The sequence below is a fragment of the Stigmatopora argus genome, chromosome 6 (genome assembly GCF_051989625.1).
Source record: "Stigmatopora argus isolate UIUO_Sarg chromosome 6, RoL_Sarg_1.0, whole genome shotgun sequence".
Classification (NCBI taxonomy): Eukaryota; Metazoa; Chordata; class Actinopteri; order Syngnathiformes; family Syngnathidae; genus Stigmatopora; species Stigmatopora argus.
The window spans coordinates 13,480,444-13,500,375 of NC_135392.1; the positions used below are offsets into that span (position 1 = coordinate 13,480,444).

General features: G+C 37.7%; 1 protein-coding gene across 2 annotated transcripts in view; it reads right to left on the reverse strand.

Moving 5' to 3' along the window:
* LOC144075471 (receptor-type tyrosine-protein phosphatase gamma-like) overlaps window positions 1–19,932 on the reverse strand; it is a 134,280-nt gene that overhangs the window by 9,076 nt on the left and 105,272 nt on the right. For both annotated transcript variants that reach the window (XM_077602506.1, XM_077602507.1), the window contains exons 9-23: window positions 18,609–18,793; window positions 14,049–14,157; window positions 13,649–13,698; window positions 12,401–13,124; window positions 9,130–9,262; window positions 5,799–5,890; window positions 5,368–5,459; window positions 3,530–3,626; window positions 3,029–3,111; window positions 2,127–2,261; window positions 1,626–1,760; window positions 1,237–1,412; window positions 965–1,100; window positions 667–813; window positions 107–200 (exon numbers count right to left, since the gene is read on the reverse strand). In XM_077602506.1, coding sequence (XP_077458632.1) covers window positions 107–200; window positions 667–813; window positions 965–1,100; window positions 1,237–1,412; window positions 1,626–1,760; window positions 2,127–2,261; window positions 3,029–3,111; window positions 3,530–3,626; window positions 5,368–5,459; window positions 5,799–5,890; window positions 9,130–9,262; window positions 12,401–13,124; window positions 13,649–13,698; window positions 14,049–14,157; window positions 18,609–18,793 — 2,388 coding nt within the window. The remainder of the gene's footprint in view (window positions 1–106; window positions 201–666; window positions 814–964; window positions 1,101–1,236; window positions 1,413–1,625; window positions 1,761–2,126; window positions 2,262–3,028; window positions 3,112–3,529; window positions 3,627–5,367; window positions 5,460–5,798; window positions 5,891–9,129; window positions 9,263–12,400; window positions 13,125–13,648; window positions 13,699–14,048; window positions 14,158–18,608; window positions 18,794–19,932) is intronic.

Genomic DNA, 19,932 nt, shown 5'->3' on the forward strand with positions numbered 1-19,932 from the left:
CCTAAAGTGTCTTAGGATGCATCACATTTCCACTTCATTATTATTTTATTATTCATATAACTTCTCTTTTTTTAAGTGTATTATTTATCCAAAATGCAAGACTTACATGGCACCACTGAGGAAATTCTATTTTTCTCTTTGTTGCACTCCTTGTGAGAACTGAAGCACTCCATGAATCTGGCATTGCACTGTGTAATCAACTGAAACATGGTAAGAAGTGAGTTACTGTCATGTTCGAATTTTAAACAACAATGCATTAAATACAAAAAGCAACAGCGTACTGCAGTGTCTCATCTTAGCATTGATTTCATTATGTTGGCACAATTTCAATATCATAATCACTTTTGTTCTGCAAAACACAGTCCGTCTACTCACCTTGGTCATTATTGTTGGAAAAAAGATTAGAATAACAAACTCGGTGCTGTTTTTTTTTTTTTACCTCGAACAGATGTTTTAACATGATCAGATTTTTCTTCAGATTTCCTCTAATTGAGATTTACATTTAATTGGACTCCACTTGAAACTAATGATAGAAATAGATTCCTCATAAATGAATGCAGGTAGTGAAAAACAAGATACAAAGTTAATATTAATCACCATCAAAAGTAAAAGAAGTAGTAGACTTTTAATGATAGATACATTGAAAAGAAATATTTGCTCCTTCACCTTAAACTGCTTCTCCACACGAGTCTGACCACTGTGTCTTGGTTTCATGATGGTATTTGTGTAGTGATGAAGGTGGCTGGCTGCAACCTCAGTCTCCTTGCCTAGGATGGCTTCCACCAAGACATCATGGATAAACACATACTGCTCCTGGATCAACCAAGCAAAATGCAACACACATAGTTAAATAACACATATGTAAGAAAAACACTTTTAAAAAGAAAATAAAATTCAAAAAAACACTGCAAACAATTAGAATGTATTTTCAATCAAATACACCAAAAATCTTGTACATTTTTACCTCAGTCTGGACTAAGTAGTTGCGTTGAGTACGTATGTGTTTGAGAAAGCCGAGTATGTTAACTGTGTTCTTGTCCTTGATTTGCTTCAGCATGCTGTCAATGACGATATAGGTGCCTGTGCGGCCCACTCCTGCACTGCAAACACAACATCCAAAAAACATAAAAGAGAGTAAACCCTCGATAATCGATTCAATCCAACTTTTTTACGCATCCAAACTGTATAAACTGAACGTGCAGTACGTACAGTGCATCCGGAAAGTGTGAGTTTTACCTGCAATGGACAATGATTGGCCCCATATCAGGCCTTTGGGCAGCAGATGATCGGCGAACAAATGTGAGCACAGGCAAGGTGTATTCAGGAACACCCATGTCGGGCCACTGCGTATAATGGTACTGGAGCACGTTACGTTCACACAGGGCCTGTGTCTTTGTATGCCCCTTTCCACTCTGGGAAGTGGAAAATAAGAGATGACATAGCAGGTTTTGGCGAAGACAAATGAGGGTGCATTCATGTCGAAAAAGCATCAATTAGGCTATCATATGTTGTATACATATTCAAATTAGTCAGGCATAGAAGAGGGAAACAGATGAAAAATGAAGTAACATTACAGTGGATAGATTGTAAAAAAATAAAAATAAAAAAAATAAAAAGAGACCTACCTTTTTCATTTTTGTGTTACGCAATGTAAAATGTCGAACAGTGTAGCAGGCATAAACACTGGTCCTTTTCAGCGTCACGAATAGGCTGCCATATTCTTCACTATTCTCTGTTGGCCAGTACTGGTCACATTTTCTCTGTAATGACAACAATACAGACACACAACCATTACTAATTAACAATAAAACCATGAACTAATTAAGATGTCTCTTCCTTTTCTAGATATGAGTACTTCTTTTATGACATGCAATGGATAAAGTGTAATATTGTCAACCTCAACATATTCTCGATTACATATTGATTCAATCCATGCACTGTAATTCACTGTATACATAGAACTATACTTCACATATTTTCGTATTGACGGCAGGCTTTATTCCTCACCCCAGCAAATAGCAAGACATGTCTGATAGTTTGTATTGCATGATTGTATGTTATCAAAGATGAGTTTAAACAAAAGGTTACGTTTCAAAAGTAAGTGTGTGTGCATGTGTGTCACCTACTCGTCCTTTTTCAACTAAGTTAGTGATCATGACAATGAGGCCTGTATTCTGCTCCCACACCATCCGCCAAAAATCCTCAAAAGTAGATTTGAGTGGGCCCTGAGCAGCAATGTATGCTTGGGGCTTATGGTAACCCTGAAAGAGACACACTTTATTCAAACTTGTGGTGGAAAAGACAATATTAAAAAACATACATAGTTAACTTCAAGACTGGTACTATACATTATACACAATATAAACATTAAGGCTCTAATTTCAATATTGAAATAGAAAGATAAAAAAGGACCTAATTACACAATTAAAGCAGTTTTTTTCCCCATAAGTATACATTTTGCAAATAGCAAAAGCAAACATGCTTGTATAAAAGAGTAAACCTAAGTGTACCATATATTGACTTGGTATTATTGTCACACGCTAGCTAAAACGCTCCCAATCTGTCAAATTGCTCATATATCTCCTGACTACAGACCTCTTCAGGCGAACCCAAAGATCTTCAATTGGCCTCAGGTTGAAATGTCGGTTGTCATTTTCTATTACTGTTAATTTGGGCACATGCCCTGTGTCGCTGGGTTGCTTTGAAAATGACATTTCTTTTTACCATAAACCTCTCGCAGGATGCCTAAATATGTTATTTTTAATCCCACACGTGATTGTTAGTTAAATCTTCTAGGGCCCTTGGATCACAGTCTGCCTTCTAAACGTGTGCCTTCGTTATATTTCTCTTTCTGTATACAAGCATGTTTTAATTTACTCGTAAACAAGCCGCTGTATTTTTTTTAATTAGGAGTTGAATCAGGGAAAGTTGTTGTTTTTGTCAACTCTGTAATGGAATGGCATTTTATTTCACTGGTATTTCGCTTTGTATTCTGCTTTGCGCATGAAAAAACGTGGAAAAAACTCACATCCACGTAGTTGGCGTTGATGTAGTCAGTGTACTTGTATTCCTTTCCCACTAACATCCTCAACTTCACTCTGCTGTGGTCATCTAAAAATAAAAGACATTGTAGATAAGTGATGGTTGAAGATAATTTAAGAGTAAAATCAGCAAAAGCATTTTGCAGGAACATTGTGTAAATGTGCTATTCAAGTGCATTAATATAGCAAGATCACATGATCACAATGTAGTGCAAATACATGTCATCATCCAACCTGACTTTTACACCTGCCCGTTGCATCCACCATACACACAAGTGAGCAAGAGTGACGCACTTTTAGACACTCCCGTATATATAACGGTGGCTAATGACAGCACAAGAGATGCCAAACAAAATGTATTGTATATGTATAGAACAGAAGACCATTTCCACTTTACAAAGTTATGATTCACATTACTGCAATATCACTTTAGATTGGGATTTTTTTTAAATGCTTATCCCTTTTTTGTTGAAATAAGCCATACTCACAGGCCACTATATTGATGTATCTATTCTTATGCTTGTTTTCAGGATGGTTGGAGTTTTCCGATGCGATCTTCATCTCTGCAGCGCAGCGTTGAACCTCCTGGGAAAGCATCCACACATGGATACGCACAAAGACACACAAAGAGTCATAAAGACATACTTTTGCTTTTATATCTTCGCAAAATGTTGTAACTAGCTGCAATGTTTCCCATTCTAATTGCATTCCACAGAGGCTGTTCTAGTTGGACCTGTTTGGGTGGATTCCATCTTGTGGCTTTCTCTCCCATTATCTTTTGAAAGAGCCATTCCCTCCAGTCTTTTTCTTTGCAAAGATTCAACACAAACTTAATGTACCTTTGAAATGATTTTCTGAGACTTCAGGGCATTATACATAACATTGAAATGTTACAATTGTATACACATTTCACCTAAAGGATTTGCATGTAAATTAATGCCCATGTACAGACTGCATTACGTTTTATTATTTTCCGTCCTGAAAATTAAACTATGTAATGATTTTGGATGTCTGCGACATTCAGTTGAGAATCTTGAGTGGCTGCCAACAAACAGTTGCTGGCATTTAGAAAGCATGGTTAACAAGGACACAGACACTTGAATTTATTCGGAACTTTAAATCTTATTTTCCCCTGTGTTTCACAAATCTTCTTTTGGATCGTTGGTTATACATTTTTTTAAAGTCTCATTGGGATGGGGATATAGTTTTGGAATCGTGGGATTCAAAACAAAACACAGAAAAAAATATTTTTCTTGTTAGAACAGAAGTTATGGTGCACTGCTTATAATATCCATCTAGGGATATGTAAACAACCTAAACCTCTTGTTACAAAGTATAGTTCACGTACCAGTGAAACTGTGGCTGGCATTTTGATATGGGAGAGGGAGTACATTTTCAGCTGGTGCATGGCAATACATATAAACCTTTCTTCCATGCATCTTGTCTCATGTCTGGTCTAAAACTACTTGACCTTTACTAAATACGAGTTCTTTCAAGCAGTCTCATCAATAATGTAAAGAATGTATTTATTTTGCGACTGAGGAATCAATCAGATCCAGACACATTATTCCAGATAAAAGCTTTCATGGCATCTGCAATTCAATGTTTTAAGTGGAAATTAAGATTTATGATATGTGTGATTTGTTTCAAGGGGTACTATTTTCTCCCAACATGTGAATGAGGGTATTGTTTATTTTCATTGCGAGTGGTATTACAGGAAAAAAAGGTCGAACATCAATCCATATTCTGTACAACTCTGTGGAGATTTCTAGTCTGTTTTATTGATATTTTGGCAACAACAGAACAAAAGTTATCGCAAGGCATTTTACATCATAGGCTGCTCAAGAACAAGACTCCTCAGACCAACTAAATCCCATACAAGTAATCATCTTGCAAAAGACACAAACAAAAGAAATGTAAAAAAAAAAAAAGTATTCTCTGTGAGGTGATTGTCTGCCTTATTGTGGTTGGGTTGAGATGGAGATGTGAAAAAAGCAGTATTGTTAGAATCCCACACTGCAGATTGAATCATTTTCTCTTAACAAGCTATTACAAACAAAAAAATAACAATTTATTTTCTCTTTTCACAATTTCACTCACTATGAAAGAATTTGAGTTGGGGTTGATTTTATGGTAAAACATTCCTTCTGAAGTCATTAACTGTTGACCACGACAACATTTTCATCTGTATTGGCTGAATCCATTGCATAAACTGCCATTCTATTAGTTTACTGCAGTGTTCTGGTTGTATTTTGTAGATATTTATTATTATTATTATTATTCTTTATAGTAAAGTTACTAGCAGAAATGCAACTTGACTACTTACTTCAAAATCCTGTGAGTATCCTTGTGAGCTATTTGCAGAGAGTTCTGAGACATGGTTGATGAATTGCTTCACTTGAATGACTTTTATGTCATCTGAAATGGAGAAATGTAACCAGAATTTTATCGTCTTGAGAGTAACAGTATCAGAGCTACGAGCAGCAAAGAAATCCAATTGAGTATTATATCTCTTCACGTTAAAAATGCATGTATTTTTAATAATGACACTTACTGAAATTGCTTTTCAAATACATTTTTATCATTAGCCCAGGAAGTAACCTTACAAGTAGCAAGTGATAGGTGAACTCATTTTTAGTAACTTAGCAAAAGAGAAAAAGAACTAAAAGTCATCACGTAAGGGCCACCACTGATAAATAACCTATTAAAATACTAAATACTTGCAACCCAGGTGAGGAGTACTGTGTTGATTAGTACCTGGGACAGAGGCCACAGGCACTGTCTCATTGGACAACATCCTGGATGAACTACCGTCCTCCACATACAGATGTGTTGTCTGGAAACAACGCCTGTAAAAGTGAAGAAGATTGGGATGAAGCTTTTCATCACATTTAAAATTACATTTATTAACTGTTGAGCTGTGATCCAATTTATCGGTCAATTCTAAAGACTAAATCAAATCTTAGTGACCCACGATTGATCACATCAACCATGTGAGAATATGTTAGGAAACACAGGGGATATTATTGGGTTGCATCTCTCTGGAGCATTGTTCATTTCTTAGAAGTACATCAGGATAAAGACAGCTTGACAGATTACATAATATTTTGTGTTCCCAAAAGGTTGTTATCCAAAGCTCCCACAATAAGCCACAGATTACAAAGGAGACACAAACTGCATTAATAAAAAGCATCAGCGCATTAAACAAAAGAAACAAATGGGGGTGGCAGGCACACAAAAGGAATTTGAAAATATTTTGAAGAAGCCTAGAGAAGACAGTGGGCCACAACTAAGCAGCTTCTCCAAAATGTGATAAAAATGTTGGGACACTATAATGAAGTTTAAAAACACGATCCCTTAAGGGAAGCAAATTACCAAAATGAATGCCTGGGATAGTGCAAACAACCTAAACATTTATTTCTTTATGGGGCCTGACTCCCAAAATCCTTACACTGCAAAATGTGCTAAGTGTTGGGCTAGCATGATATCAAGGTGGATATTCCACACTCTTTTCGAATAAATACACTTCACTTAAATTGATGCATGGTGGCCTATTTTTAAATTCTCTCTGGTGCATCTTGCTATTCCGGTGCTCTGAAAATAGTGGAGAAAAAAAAATCCATGTTCCTTAAAAAGCCTTACCCAAAGACCTACTGATTTCTTGAAGACTAGGATTAAGGAAAAAAACCCTTGTTATCCTAAAACTATTTTCGTCATTCAAACTATTTAAAAAATGTCATTTCTTTATCAGGAGTCACAACATTAACGCACTGTTTGACAGAAGATTTATTTTCTTGTTCTAGTCTTCGGACAACATAATTGGTCAACATTTAAAATGGATTATTCTGGTGACACGGTGGTAAACAAAATATTCTACGGTGCCTTGTGGCTTTCAGGCAAAGGTCAGGTGAGGTCTATGTGCCAGTCAAAGAAGTAAATGTGGAAATACTACTGGTATTCCAAGAGTAATTACAACAACCGCACCAATTGTTCTTATTGGAAATGAAATTAGGTGTCATTTGTATATCTACATTACAGTTATTAACTTGTGTGAAACAATACAAAAGCCTGCCTTTGTGAACTTAAATACCCTAATGTACATTTAAATGCCAAAATCATTACCGTGCGTACACTTTAAAGCTTAGGTAGAGTTACTCAATGTTCCAGTCAGCTTGTTTACATGTGCGTGCGTCTAAATTTGCAACCACTCCGCCAAATAAGAACAATGCATCAACAGCAGTTCATGTGTGTTCAAAAACCTCCTACCTGTATTTGATACAGAGCAGAGAGCAAAAAGCGTTCATCGTGAGGAACAACCAGAGGGGAGCAGACGGGCTCCAGCATGCTTCTGCTAACATGAATTAAACACTGAGTGGCCACCGAGTGCAGAGACTAGAGGGACACACTGATGAGGAGGGCGCACCGAGGCAAGGAGGGAGGGTGAGAGTAGTTCTTTCCTAACAAGGCATGAAGGCAAGGTCCCGTGACAAGGCGACCCCAAGCTGCTTCTTGGTGTGAGGCTGCTATGGTCATATATTCAAGTTTTCCGCGTCAAATGGGAAACAAATGTATTATTAAATTGTAATGAAATAACTAACAAGGTGAACCAAAACTTACTCTAATGTGGCAAACTAATTTAATTGCATATTAGCAACACAGTATGGTGCCTTTTTAGGGACAAAATAGAATAATAATCATAACCAACAATACCGAGCTAGGGTTGGGTCAGTGCAAAACCTCAGGTCATGACCCATGGTTTGTTTGGCAATAGGATTAACTAGACTCTCCCCACCCCCATCTACCTGCTGCCGGGCTTGACTCAATGTGTGTCTGTGTCTGTGTTGGTCTAAGACCAATGGTGGTGGTGGTGATTATCTCACATGACGGGTACTGCTGGGTAAAGGAGGTCAAGCACAGAGTTGGAAAAAAACAACAACAAAGATTAAATATTGATTATTTTTTGGGGGCCAGGATTTAATTTGATAATAAAAGACAACAGTTCCTCTCTATAAGAACTCCAGAAAAAAAATCACTCAATAAAAGAGGATTGTTCTGTAATGTTCCCATGAATTCAGCTCTTTTGAAAGCACTTGTTTTGTACAGGGTCAAACCTAATGATGACTGTACTGACCGCCAGTTAATCCCTGGTCTTGCTTGACACATGAAAAAGGCAACCATTTGGTAGCTCATGGGTAACATGGGTAGCTCTCGTGTATATATATAATTGTTTTGATGTCCTTCCTTCCAAATAGCCTGGACTGGTTATAAGATAACTTGGAACACAAAATAACACTGTAAATACAACATTTTATTCTAGTCTCTAATACTAGAGTTTCACATTCCCCATAATGAATCAGGCTGTCATTGTATCAAATATTTTATCTAACTGGGCAAAATTGCTGATTTTTAACTAATTCACATTTCTGTTCACTAACTAATAGCCTAAATTTATTTAACTAAAGTCACAATATTTTGTGGAGAAAACATTTGACTTGAATTGAAGAACAGTGAGTTACCATATTATTATACTGCATTCTTTTAATTAGAAAACACTTGACTTGTATTCAAGAAAGTTAAATTTTGGTATTATTACATTGCGGGGTATTTTTATACAATACTCAGTGACTAATCACACAAAACGGAGCACTGTAGAACAGAAGTCTAAGAATAAGCTTGAGGTCACACATTAAGTGTGAGTGAAATATAAGTTGATACATGACCCATGCAGACAGCTGGATTGATTAGAATAGAAGCAAATCTGTACCTTCCGACACAAGTGGGAGGAGGCCTCGCTCAAATAGTGTGTGGAGAGCTTCAAATACTGTCAGCATCGTAACATTCCAGTATGCTACTATTTTAACTCAGTTTTAGCATGAATCCTTTTATTAGTGCTTGGCAAGTAGAGCTCTTTCTTTCAGCCGGTTCATTGAGTTGGAGATTTATGACGGACAGAGTAGATTTATGCTCCTTTTGAACAGTCCCAAAAAATGTTTAACTTCAGTTCAGAATTCAATAAGCAGACATTTTTCTCTCTTGAATTTAGATTTAAGAAATATGAAGGTAGTTACCATCTTAAGAAGTCACCTACCTCCACCGAATGAACACAGCAACCAGCAGAGCAAGACAGATGAAGGAAAGAGTTGAGAGCACCCCCAAAGAGGTCATCCAGTGTACACGGTCCAGCCGTGATCTATTTCTCAATTGGTAGGTCCAGTTGGCCACTGAAAAATGGGCAAAATGCTTTGTCAAATAAGGATAATTGACTTGGGCAGTGCCAAAAATTTAAATGATTGACTTACAAGATAAAACTAAAAACCCTAAATAATGTAAATAATGTTAATTCACAAATCCCCCGCTAAAAAAACAAGTACTTAAAAATCCAGGAGAATCGTGAATGCTGGGAAAACAATCTAGTGTTAAATATCAGATGTTTAAAGAAGTACAAAAAAATAACATTATAGTATCTAATAAAGTGCCTTTACAAAGTATTATGTGGAGCACCTATGTGTATAATATAAACTATACTGGTCAGAAAAAAATATTTATCAGAGATATCGGCACCATCAAGCAAAACCAATGTGAAAACTTGTTAACGCTGCTGCCTCATAGCAAGCAATCGCTGGAGGTCACGTCCAATTTTTATTTTGCTATCGGTTTGGTTCAATACAGGAAGGATTAGCTACTGAGAACATTATCTTTTATCAAAAGAGTACTGCTATTTTCAATTCATGTTCTTGAATATTAATATTTCCCAGCCAGGCTAGGTCAAATGAAACTATATTGGGAAATCAATCCACTATAATCAAGCCAAATTCTCTTTAAACCAAACATCTCATCAAATCCTTGCCCTGAAATTTGGATGGAAACATTATGTCGAATCACTCCATCCAGCTACCGCACAGCTCTGAATGATATGGAGGATTTCAATTCAAATTTCTTTGTCTTTTCTAGCATCACCATCGCCTACCTAGTTCATGTGATGCAGCTGTGACGCCAGCTCCCATGGCTTTCAATCTGCAGTTGCGCCTGTAGCTAGGCGCCACATGAGACTGGCCATTGCAGTAAAAGATAATGTAGCAGTTCTTTTATAATACCCCCACCTCAATATACAAACACACGTACACCACATTGTGTACATGCATAGTGCATGGATGGAAAAATCCCAAATACTGCCTGCCTCCGTTTCCATTTTTTTCTATTTGCTGTTATATAAACACAAACTAAGACATACATTATTAAACCTTGTCATGCGAACCAAAACACTGGTGTGCAGTGATATATTCACTTTCACTAATTCGTCCAACACAAACCATGCAGGGAAATGTAGCTATAAATGGAGCAAGGCCTTTTCCCCCTCCTACAAGTGAATCAAGCCTCCGAGCCTCTTTTCCTCTCCCCATGTGTGAAAGTAGGCCAACACTAAGATCTGAGCAAGAAGGGAGGGAGATACAAAGAAGTTGAGGGGGTGGCACGCATGAGGGAGGTTGGAAAAAAAGGGGATATGCAAAAAAAAGAGGAAGGAGACGTAGGTAAGAAAAAGAGGGGGATTAAAAACAGGCAAGTTTGCTTGGTGAAGTGGGTTGAAAATACATAGAAGGGAAGATATGTATAGTTGAAGAAGCAGATTTAACAGTGAAATTAAGATTCAACTATTATTCTGATCTTATTGGCATAAAAATCAGTGTCCTATTCATTTACTGCTGTTCAAAATGTGGTTTGATTACATATAAGCAATTATATGAAGTATAGAAATACGTACATAGACTCAATGTCACGTCTCTTTAAATAGAGTACTGGAATATATTGTACAAAAACTGTGCAATCTAAAGAGGACCTAAAAAAAGAGTCAAAAATGACATGTTAAGAAATAATGCTGTTTTTATTTATAATGTGAAATACTGTAGGTGTACTGTTAGAGACTGCATCTTTTATTTCATCTGAATGACAGTCACGTTTCTAATCACACTGCTCCCTGAAAAGTATCTGCGTAAGCAAATTACAAAACTCTGCACTTTTCCAGGAAAACATTTACTGGCAGATAATGACGTTAGCTAGACAGCAACATTTGCCGAAGGCTACTCTCACACCTCTACACATAAGTGAAATTTGATAAAACAATTTTCACTCTCAGAAGTCGTGAGTGCAATGTATACAGTTACTACTATTACACAGTTATGAAACAAATTTTAAAGCTTTTGACCTTGTGTCCCGCTTGCTCAAATAGAATAAAAATAACTGAATGAGCATTGACAAAGAGATTGAGAAAGCTATTTTCAGGGAATATCATAAAATTGCTTTTGTTCATTGTCATCTCTCGCCTTGTGCTTCTCTCAAAGCGCTTGAAATTGAATTGATTGTCCCCTGGCGTTTGCTTGGTTAATGCAGAGCACTGCTCAAAGTCTTGCTGAGCAGGGCCACTTTACATTACTGCAATCCATCATCTCTTATCTGATTCAGACTTTTGATGATGATCCCACTCTTCTTAAATTGGAAGATTGCATTTTTTTGCCAGCAAAAAAGTTTTTATAAGTGACGCAAAAGATAAAGCCTGACTAACAGATACTGCTCATTGCAACTATAAAGAGGCAAGGTTATTAAAGGCAACAAAAAATGCCAAAATAATAATTAAAAAAACAAACACTTAATGCCAGATGTCATTAAGTGTCATTCAGTAAATGATGTTACTTTTGATGCAACGTTGACAGGTTCGGGTGCTCAAAGATTTGAAATAGGGTGGGCTCTTAGGAATGATGTAATAGTTGATAACTCTGAATATTCAATAGAACATTTATAGAAAACCCTATCATTTCTATTATCAGAGCCAGGAACATCATCGGGGACCCATACCACCCTGGTCACTATCTGTTCCAGCTGCTGCCCTCTAGCAGACGCTATAGGTCCCACAAAGTACGGACAAATAGGCTTAAGGACAGTTTTTTCCCCACATCCATCAGAACTCTAAACTTGCGGTAACACAACACACATTCCCATCTGTGTAATAACTTTGGGGTGAGGTAATATGAAAATATGTTTGGGTGGTGATCTGCCTCCTACTGGCTGACTGAAGGTAAGTGAAAGACAGTGAGAGGTAAGTCATCCGCTCGGTGGGGTGATGCGATGTATCCATAACGGCATAATGCTAAATTACGAGTCCGAAACTTTCACTTATTAGGTCTTTTGCCGAGAAAACGCACCTTATGGTGAAGCACTACCAATTTCGTCATACACAGTTTCTGGGTGTGATGACAATTAGGCTTTTGTTGTTGATGATGACGATAGGGCCTATGACCGATTATTATTATAATGATCCAGGTTATTTTCATTCTTTATTTCCAAGCTTGCTAAATATCACCACTCACCAGTATGGATGGAGAAAGGCCAATTTTCCTCTTGTCGCAGCCTAAGCGTCAATGGATAGCCCTCAAGAACCAGGAATGTGCTTCCACTGGTGTGGTTATGAACAAATAGACCGTGGTTGACGACCACCTGCTGGTGTTCAACTGCAGGTAGCCTATTAGTTGAATGTGCTATACTCTCTTCTTTCTCCTTTGCAGTAGTGTCAGGTTTTCCACAGGCAGGATCATTCGCAACCACACCGTCATATTTTTTCCCTTTCTCCGTCACCTCTATTGGCCGTTTCTTTTGTTTCTTTTCATCTTTGTCCTCCTCCTCCTCCTCTTCTTCTTCCTCATTATCTTCCACTTCCCTTTCTCTATCCTCAGATGGATCCTTTTCATTGTCACTGCCTTTACTTCCAGTTTCGCCGCTCTCTCGCTCTGAGTGAGTGCTGACATCCTTGCTCGGCACGTTGTGTGTACTAGGCTGCGGTGTGAGATTGCGTGCATTTGCTCTGCTTGGCCAAACTGAGCTCGGAAAAGAGGAAATGACTCCTCCACCAAAGCCAAGTCCGGCTAGTAAAGTGCTGGTCACCACGGATGCCACCGTTGCCTGACTACCACTAGAAGAAGGGCTGATTCCTGTCGCCATGGAGACAAAAGAGAAGGGAATGCCTGAGGAGGTCCAAGTGGACGAACCAGAGGAGATAGGGGCCATGTCGGCTGAAGAGGCTGGTGAAACTGTTGGCTGAGAAACATAAGAAGGGGAAATCATTTTCTCCAGTATCAATTGTCGTTGGTGCTTTAAGTTGATTACAATGTTTAATCAGGAAAATCCATTTCAAGAACATCATCATGTTAACCACATAACCTAGAAATTATACTATCTGTAAATGTGTGCACAATTTAAGTAAAAACAACAGGATGTGAGTTCATAGGCTCCATTTTTCAACAAACTCATCTTCTAAAAATCAGTTTTGGTTTAAGGTGTTGGTCAGATTATCTCTTTTCCTGTGTCTGCTGTTCGTGTTCCTGTCTACTTGTTTTTGTTTATTTGCCTGCACTTGGGCTTGTCATTTCTGCTCTCAGTGTATCAATCAACTTTCTGCTTCAGTTCTTGTCCTGTCTGTCTCTTTACTTTGTTGGTGATATTTTTTTTTACCGTGAACATGGCATTAAATAAAAACAGTTTTGCTTATTCCTCCACATTACATTTCTATGTATTCTCCAAAAAACAGGCATGCCGGGCACGCTTCACCTTTCTGTCCTTACCATTCCGGTTTTTACGATCCGTGTCCCCTCAAAGATCCTAGTGGTGTTGGCTATAACACAGGGCGTCAAACATTGTTAAACAAGTTGCTGTTGTCAACAACACCACTGTTAAACATTAGATGATATTTAATTCAAAACTGAATTGCATGACTGTTAAGGCATTGCAGACTATGTATGCTAATCAAAACAATTATGGCTTTGTTTTCATTCTATCCAAATGTACAGATGATAACTTTTCAAACAAACAATTTTCCAATTTTTTCTTGTCATCTTTTTCATAAATCAATTTCATACTTCCACGAAATCCTCAATGCTCATATTTGGAGCGGACACAAATGCGACGAGACACCCAAAACGAGATCATATTGATAAATGTTGTAGTTGTGTGTGTATGAGTTACCTCTAAAGAGCATACTTTGACTGAAATCACTGCGCATGTCATTGGTGCAGACAGCCTGAACCCGAAATAGGTAGAGCACATCTGGTGAGACACGGGAGATGACGGCTTCCTATATGACATAGACACAACAACAAATGTGGATTAGAGGTTCACAGACCTACAAACCATTTTTTTCTTCCTACACTAAAATAATGTATACAAATAAACAATTAATTCTAGTATTTTTGTGGGCTTTTTTGTTGCACCCAATCGATTCATTATTACCTTTTAAAAAGAAACTTCCTTGCTCCATTTAATGCTACACATTTAGTCTGTTTACATACACTAACTATCTACAAAGTGTACAGCAAAATGCCATTATCACTTAAGCAAATGTAATACAATCATTGTGGTTGTGTTTGCAGTTTTCAATTATGAAAATGCAATGCCACTTTTCTCGATTATATAAATATACACCACACATACCGTAAGTGTTAGTTTAATGTTTCAAATTAAACACTCAATTCAACAGTATTATAGGCTGATGTGATAACTTTTTTGTTTAGCACATATTGTAAATGTTAAATGTTGAAAAAAAAGAACATACATCCATAATTACAACTTCATTTAACCTGGGATTTCTACATTTCCATAAAAAAAGTAAGTTCTTCATATTTTGAATGTCTGGATGTTGTTAATACAAAAAAAATCTGAATAAGGTTTTCATAAATGATGTACTAAGGAAGTATGAGATCGTCAAGTCAAAAAGATAATTTCCCGCTTAATAGGTTTTGTTCCAGTAGAATAGTGACCCATAAAATATGACCTTCAGATAACAGAAACACAAGCTGAAATGTTACCTTTTCCAAAATGTCACACAATGCCTCAAAATGCTACAGTTTTGCCCTCATTTTGCTTGAACTGTTTAAGACTAATAATTATCCCACTGGCAGCAAAATTTGGTGCCTCTTTGCAAATAAATCAATTAAATAGTGCATGCTGTCATTGTGAAAACAAGCCCACATTTCCTTTTTTCACAGTGAGCATGGTAAAATGTTCCCATTAGCTGTGGTTGAACATCAACCTCATTTACACTTGATACATCGTCAAACCCTCATTGACTCTATGGATGCAGACGATTACCAAAAATACTTCAGAAAAATAAAATAACAAACTGATAACTTCAAATAAGGCAATGGCACTACTTTGTCATGTGTCACTACTGGCACTCATGATGAATGGTTCCACTGATATTATTTAGAGGGGAAACAAAGGATGTGTGATTCCATAGTTATCTATAAAGATCTGGCAGATTAGGTCCTCAAAGGACATCAATAAATTTCACATAAAGCTGTAAACACTAGAACACAGAGTCAAACATGGGATATTTTCTTAGAACACCGTTAGGTTAGTCTTGGACTCCTGCTATTAAAATAATGCAGTATGTGATGAGTGACATGCACATTTTTTGTTTGCAAATGACTATGCAATCTTCATATTTTGAGATATCAATTTCATCTTCATAAGATGAGACTTTATTTCTTTCATTTATTCATGTGCGACACCCATCTGTAGAAGGATAGAGGACGACCCTATCTTACTTTTGAGACTCAACCCCCCCTTCTTAAAATCACAGTTTGCATGTCTTATCTGTGAATTTGCGATAACCCTATCGCAACTATACAATAAAATAATGTAAGTGAGCTTCTCTGTCATTACAGCAATGTCGACATGCTCCATCAGTATGCTCTTTCTGTCTTCATCCTCCACCCCTCACTTTGTGACTAATGACAGTTCTCCCATTGCAGTCGAATGTAGTTCCCCCTTTTCTGCTAACAAGAGGGCTGTGCGGTGGATGTTGGAAGGCGAACAGGGAATTAGGGGAGGAAGAACTGCGAGTTTGAGGAAATAATTATTTTCAAGTCAGGCAAGTCCCTGATGTATGTGTATATGCCACGGAAAAAAAGGAGACAATGGGAAACTAGTATACAATGACCACGGGAATGGCCAGATTTCAGAGTGTGGGAGGGTCTCCTGAGGTAATTATGTGAGGGTGAAAGTCCTCATCTGTGTCATCCTTCATCACAGCTGATCCTCTTTCTGATAGCTAGGGGGCACTCTGATCTCTTTTTGTGCAACGTTTCCTGCGTTTTCCCAGAGAGCTACTGGCCCAAGGTCATGCTTTTTGCACAGACTGGCAGTGTTGTATCGCCTCCAGCTTAGCATTAGAATTCTGTGAGTTGACCAGCGGACCACAATGTTAGGAAATGAAGCATCCCGTCTGTTCCACTACCTTCTCTTATTACTCTAACCATCTCAAAATCATGATTAATACATATGAAACATGGAGTATTGTACTACATATTAATGGAGGTGAAAAAATGAACGATTCAGAATATTTTATGAAAGATAAAAATATTGTAATTGATAATATAATGGAATGGAATGAAATCCTGCACCCACTGTGTACTTTTGTGGAATAGTTTGGAGACTGCTGCTCAACATTATTGTTATCAGGTGTTTATTTATTTTTACTTTTTATTTTTTTAGTCTTATCTGTTAGTGACACACTTTTTTTTTATTTCTCTAGAGAAAAATCTCCCAGCCCGCTTGTGATCATTGTGGAAAAATAATTACATTTACAAAAACAAAAAATATACATATTAACATATAGATTATTATTAACTATTTACCAAGGCTCAACCAACAACTATTTTTATTATTACACAATATAATGGGTATCTATTTATTGGCTGTAAATCTTCTATTGCTCAGCATATAGATTTTTCTTGTATTAATTATTTGCCGGTGTTAAAACATTTGTGTATTACAAGACTGACTGTTCACCTGCGTCAATGCGACAGCCCACTTCTGTTCCAGCTTGAAGCTTGATTTTTATGGAGGTAGGAATGGTGCATGTGTGTGTTTGTGTTACACAACTAATGTGGCCCCTTTGTGCCTGAGCTTGTGTCTTATAAAGTGTTGCTAACAATCCTAAAGTAATAAGCGTGACTAATAAGCAGGAGTTCAAAATGAGTGTCTTGACTAACTCAGTAGAATTTGACTTGACTAAAAATGAATATCTCCGAAAAAATCTGTCTTAGATCAAGCATATGCAAAAGTGTGATGAGGCACAGAGCACTGGGCATCACATCAGAGTAGTGTGTGGGTAATTTAAAGTGTTTATTGTAGTTGTTAATCTCAAGGGTGTACTAAATGATAACTGAGCCGAGAAACCATTTTACTGAAATACATCCAATGGGTGTATGTGGAGCGACAACCCATTTCTAGAAAAATTGAAAGCATTAAGTGCATTATGCAAGGACAAATAGTGCAAATAATTCCTGCAATGAAACAGTGCAGTTAACAGAAAAGAATATAGGCTAGTCAATATTATTTTTGTTATTTTCTTACACGTTTTGGTCATTTTATGAAAAGTTGTCCTTTGAAAGTACACTTGCCGATGCAGTGCTATTTATTTGCTTGACATATGATTATGCGGCATCGGTTAAGTCCACACACATCAATTAGCACAAACTATAGAAAATGCATACATACATGTCTTTCTTGTACATAGCACGACTTTGGTTGGCCTTTCCGCCCACCAAGTATGAAATCATACAAGCGAGTAAATCTTTAGTTATTTGACTAATTGTGAAAATGTGTCTGCAAGAGCCAACTTAGCAGTGCTGAATTAATTAACATCACACTGAGTTCAAGACGATGACATGATCAGTGAAGCTGGCTGAAGAACCACATTGACACATCTGCCAAAACACGAACATGTTAAAACCAAGAGGGAACTTTTGCTGTTAACACAGTTAAGTAGTAGCTAACAGTGTTACCAGTTTTAGATTCATATTAATGATGTAGGCATCTGGTGCGTCTGTGGATGTGACTGTCATGCACAATATTCATTGCCAGGTACTGACTGCATGTAAAGGTAGGTTGGTACAATACGCATGGAAATGAGAGGCACTCATTTACGGTACACGGTCGATTGGTCGCCGGTCTTTTGGTCGCCGATCTTTTGGTCGACGGAAAGTAAGTGATAAATACCATTTAAATCGTTGCTCAAATTCCCTAAATACAAACTGTGAATTACTATTTAGTCATACTTGATGCCCTATTAATTATTAGGCTAAAGAAAAGCTCCAAATTTCCCGGACTTTTATTGTTTTTTGTTGGAGAACTGTTAAGACCCTGACTGACGTAGCTTCTTAAAGGGACAACGCATGTACATACAAACTCTTATACACTCACACGTCGGCTCAGTGAAACTGCTCATTGCCATTGTTGGCTTTTATTGATGCCTAGACCGTGTTGTTTTACCTTGTTTTGTCGCCGGTCTTTTGGTCGTCGGTCTTTTGGTCGTCGGTCTTTTGGTCCCCGGTCTTTTGGTCGCCGGTCTTTTGGTCGCCCGCTGTCGCGGTCGGGGCGACCAAAAGACCGCGACCAAAAGACCGGCGACCAATTGTCTGCAACATGTCATTTACCACGAACGCTGCAGCAATTCTTCTGCTTGCGGTAGCTGTTAGTTAATACACTCTTTGACTATGAGGAGGCTTTTAGATTTCTCACCAGTTTGTGTTTTGCATCAGTGAGATGTGTCTCCTCAAAGCTGTCATCATGAGCTGTCCAGCTGTATGATACCAGAAAGTGGAGGATAGGTGGGTGGTAGATGACCTCTGGACGTGCCCATCGAACCACCAGGGCGCTCACATTCACATGCTGCACCTTCATGTTAACAGGTGCACTGCTGCATACTAGAAGGAGGTGAGAAAAGGAGAAAAGAACAGAGCTGAGAATGGATGCTAATTATAAGACATAATGACCAAAAAAAGCATGTATAAAATAGACAGATTAAGGAGGGAGAATTACAACTATTCTTGGCAGTCCTAGTCTACTCAGTAAATAAAGTCTTGTTTGGGCAGTAGTATTCTGAATGACAGTTCTGAGTAATTTTAAAAGGAGAGGAATCCTATTCCATATCGGAAGTGGATGCCTGGCCTGTTTGTCACCGTTTCTCAATGCGGTGAAATTGTTTTGTGTCAGCACAAAAAGTATATTGCCATCTCTATAATCTTTGCTACATTTTGGCCAGGACTCATATGAATAATATTCAATAAAGGTTCTACCTGTTTACTATATCTGCTGTGATGTGTAATTTTTTGAAATACTCTTTTACTCATTTTCTCTTATTTATTAAAGGTTGGGTGCCATGTAAAATGTAATTCTTTAAAAAAATTGCTTTTAATCATGCTATGTGTTCATACTCATATTTATTTTCCGTATCGCGCATCCTTGTAAGGGTTGCGGGGGTTGCCGGAGCCTATCCCAGCTGACTTCGGGCGAAAGGCATTCAAAATCACTATCATAGCCCCACCAAACTCAAATCGCTCAAGCTCAAGGTTAATTCAAAGAAGATAGATTTAATGTGGTTTTCCTGGGCCATATTTCAGGATTTGCAGGATGTCCAGAGAGACCTTCATTTTGAACATCTACAAAAGCTGCTTTGTACACCTTTTGAACTTCAAACAACTTTCATGTAGTGATTTAAGGCTTCCACGAAGGGAGCAATGGATAATTACTGTGAACAAGGCGTTACCATCAAACAGCAGTCTTTGGCTCAATGCAGCCTTGCTGTTATTTTAATGTGGTAGTATTCTTAAGTACATAATGTGTGTTGTTCAGCGACCTTGTTGAGAATATGTAATGTGTTACTTTGTTAAACGTGGGTTTCCAAATGAGTCAGCGAAGGACGTGCAGTTTCAGGTTTTCATCCCCCACTTGTGAAAAGGATCCATTTTCACCAAAAACTGCTCCCTTAAAAGTGTAACCAGTTGGTTGCAATTGCTGCTTCCTTTTTGAGGAGAAACCCTTTTGGTTCAACTGTCCATGCTGG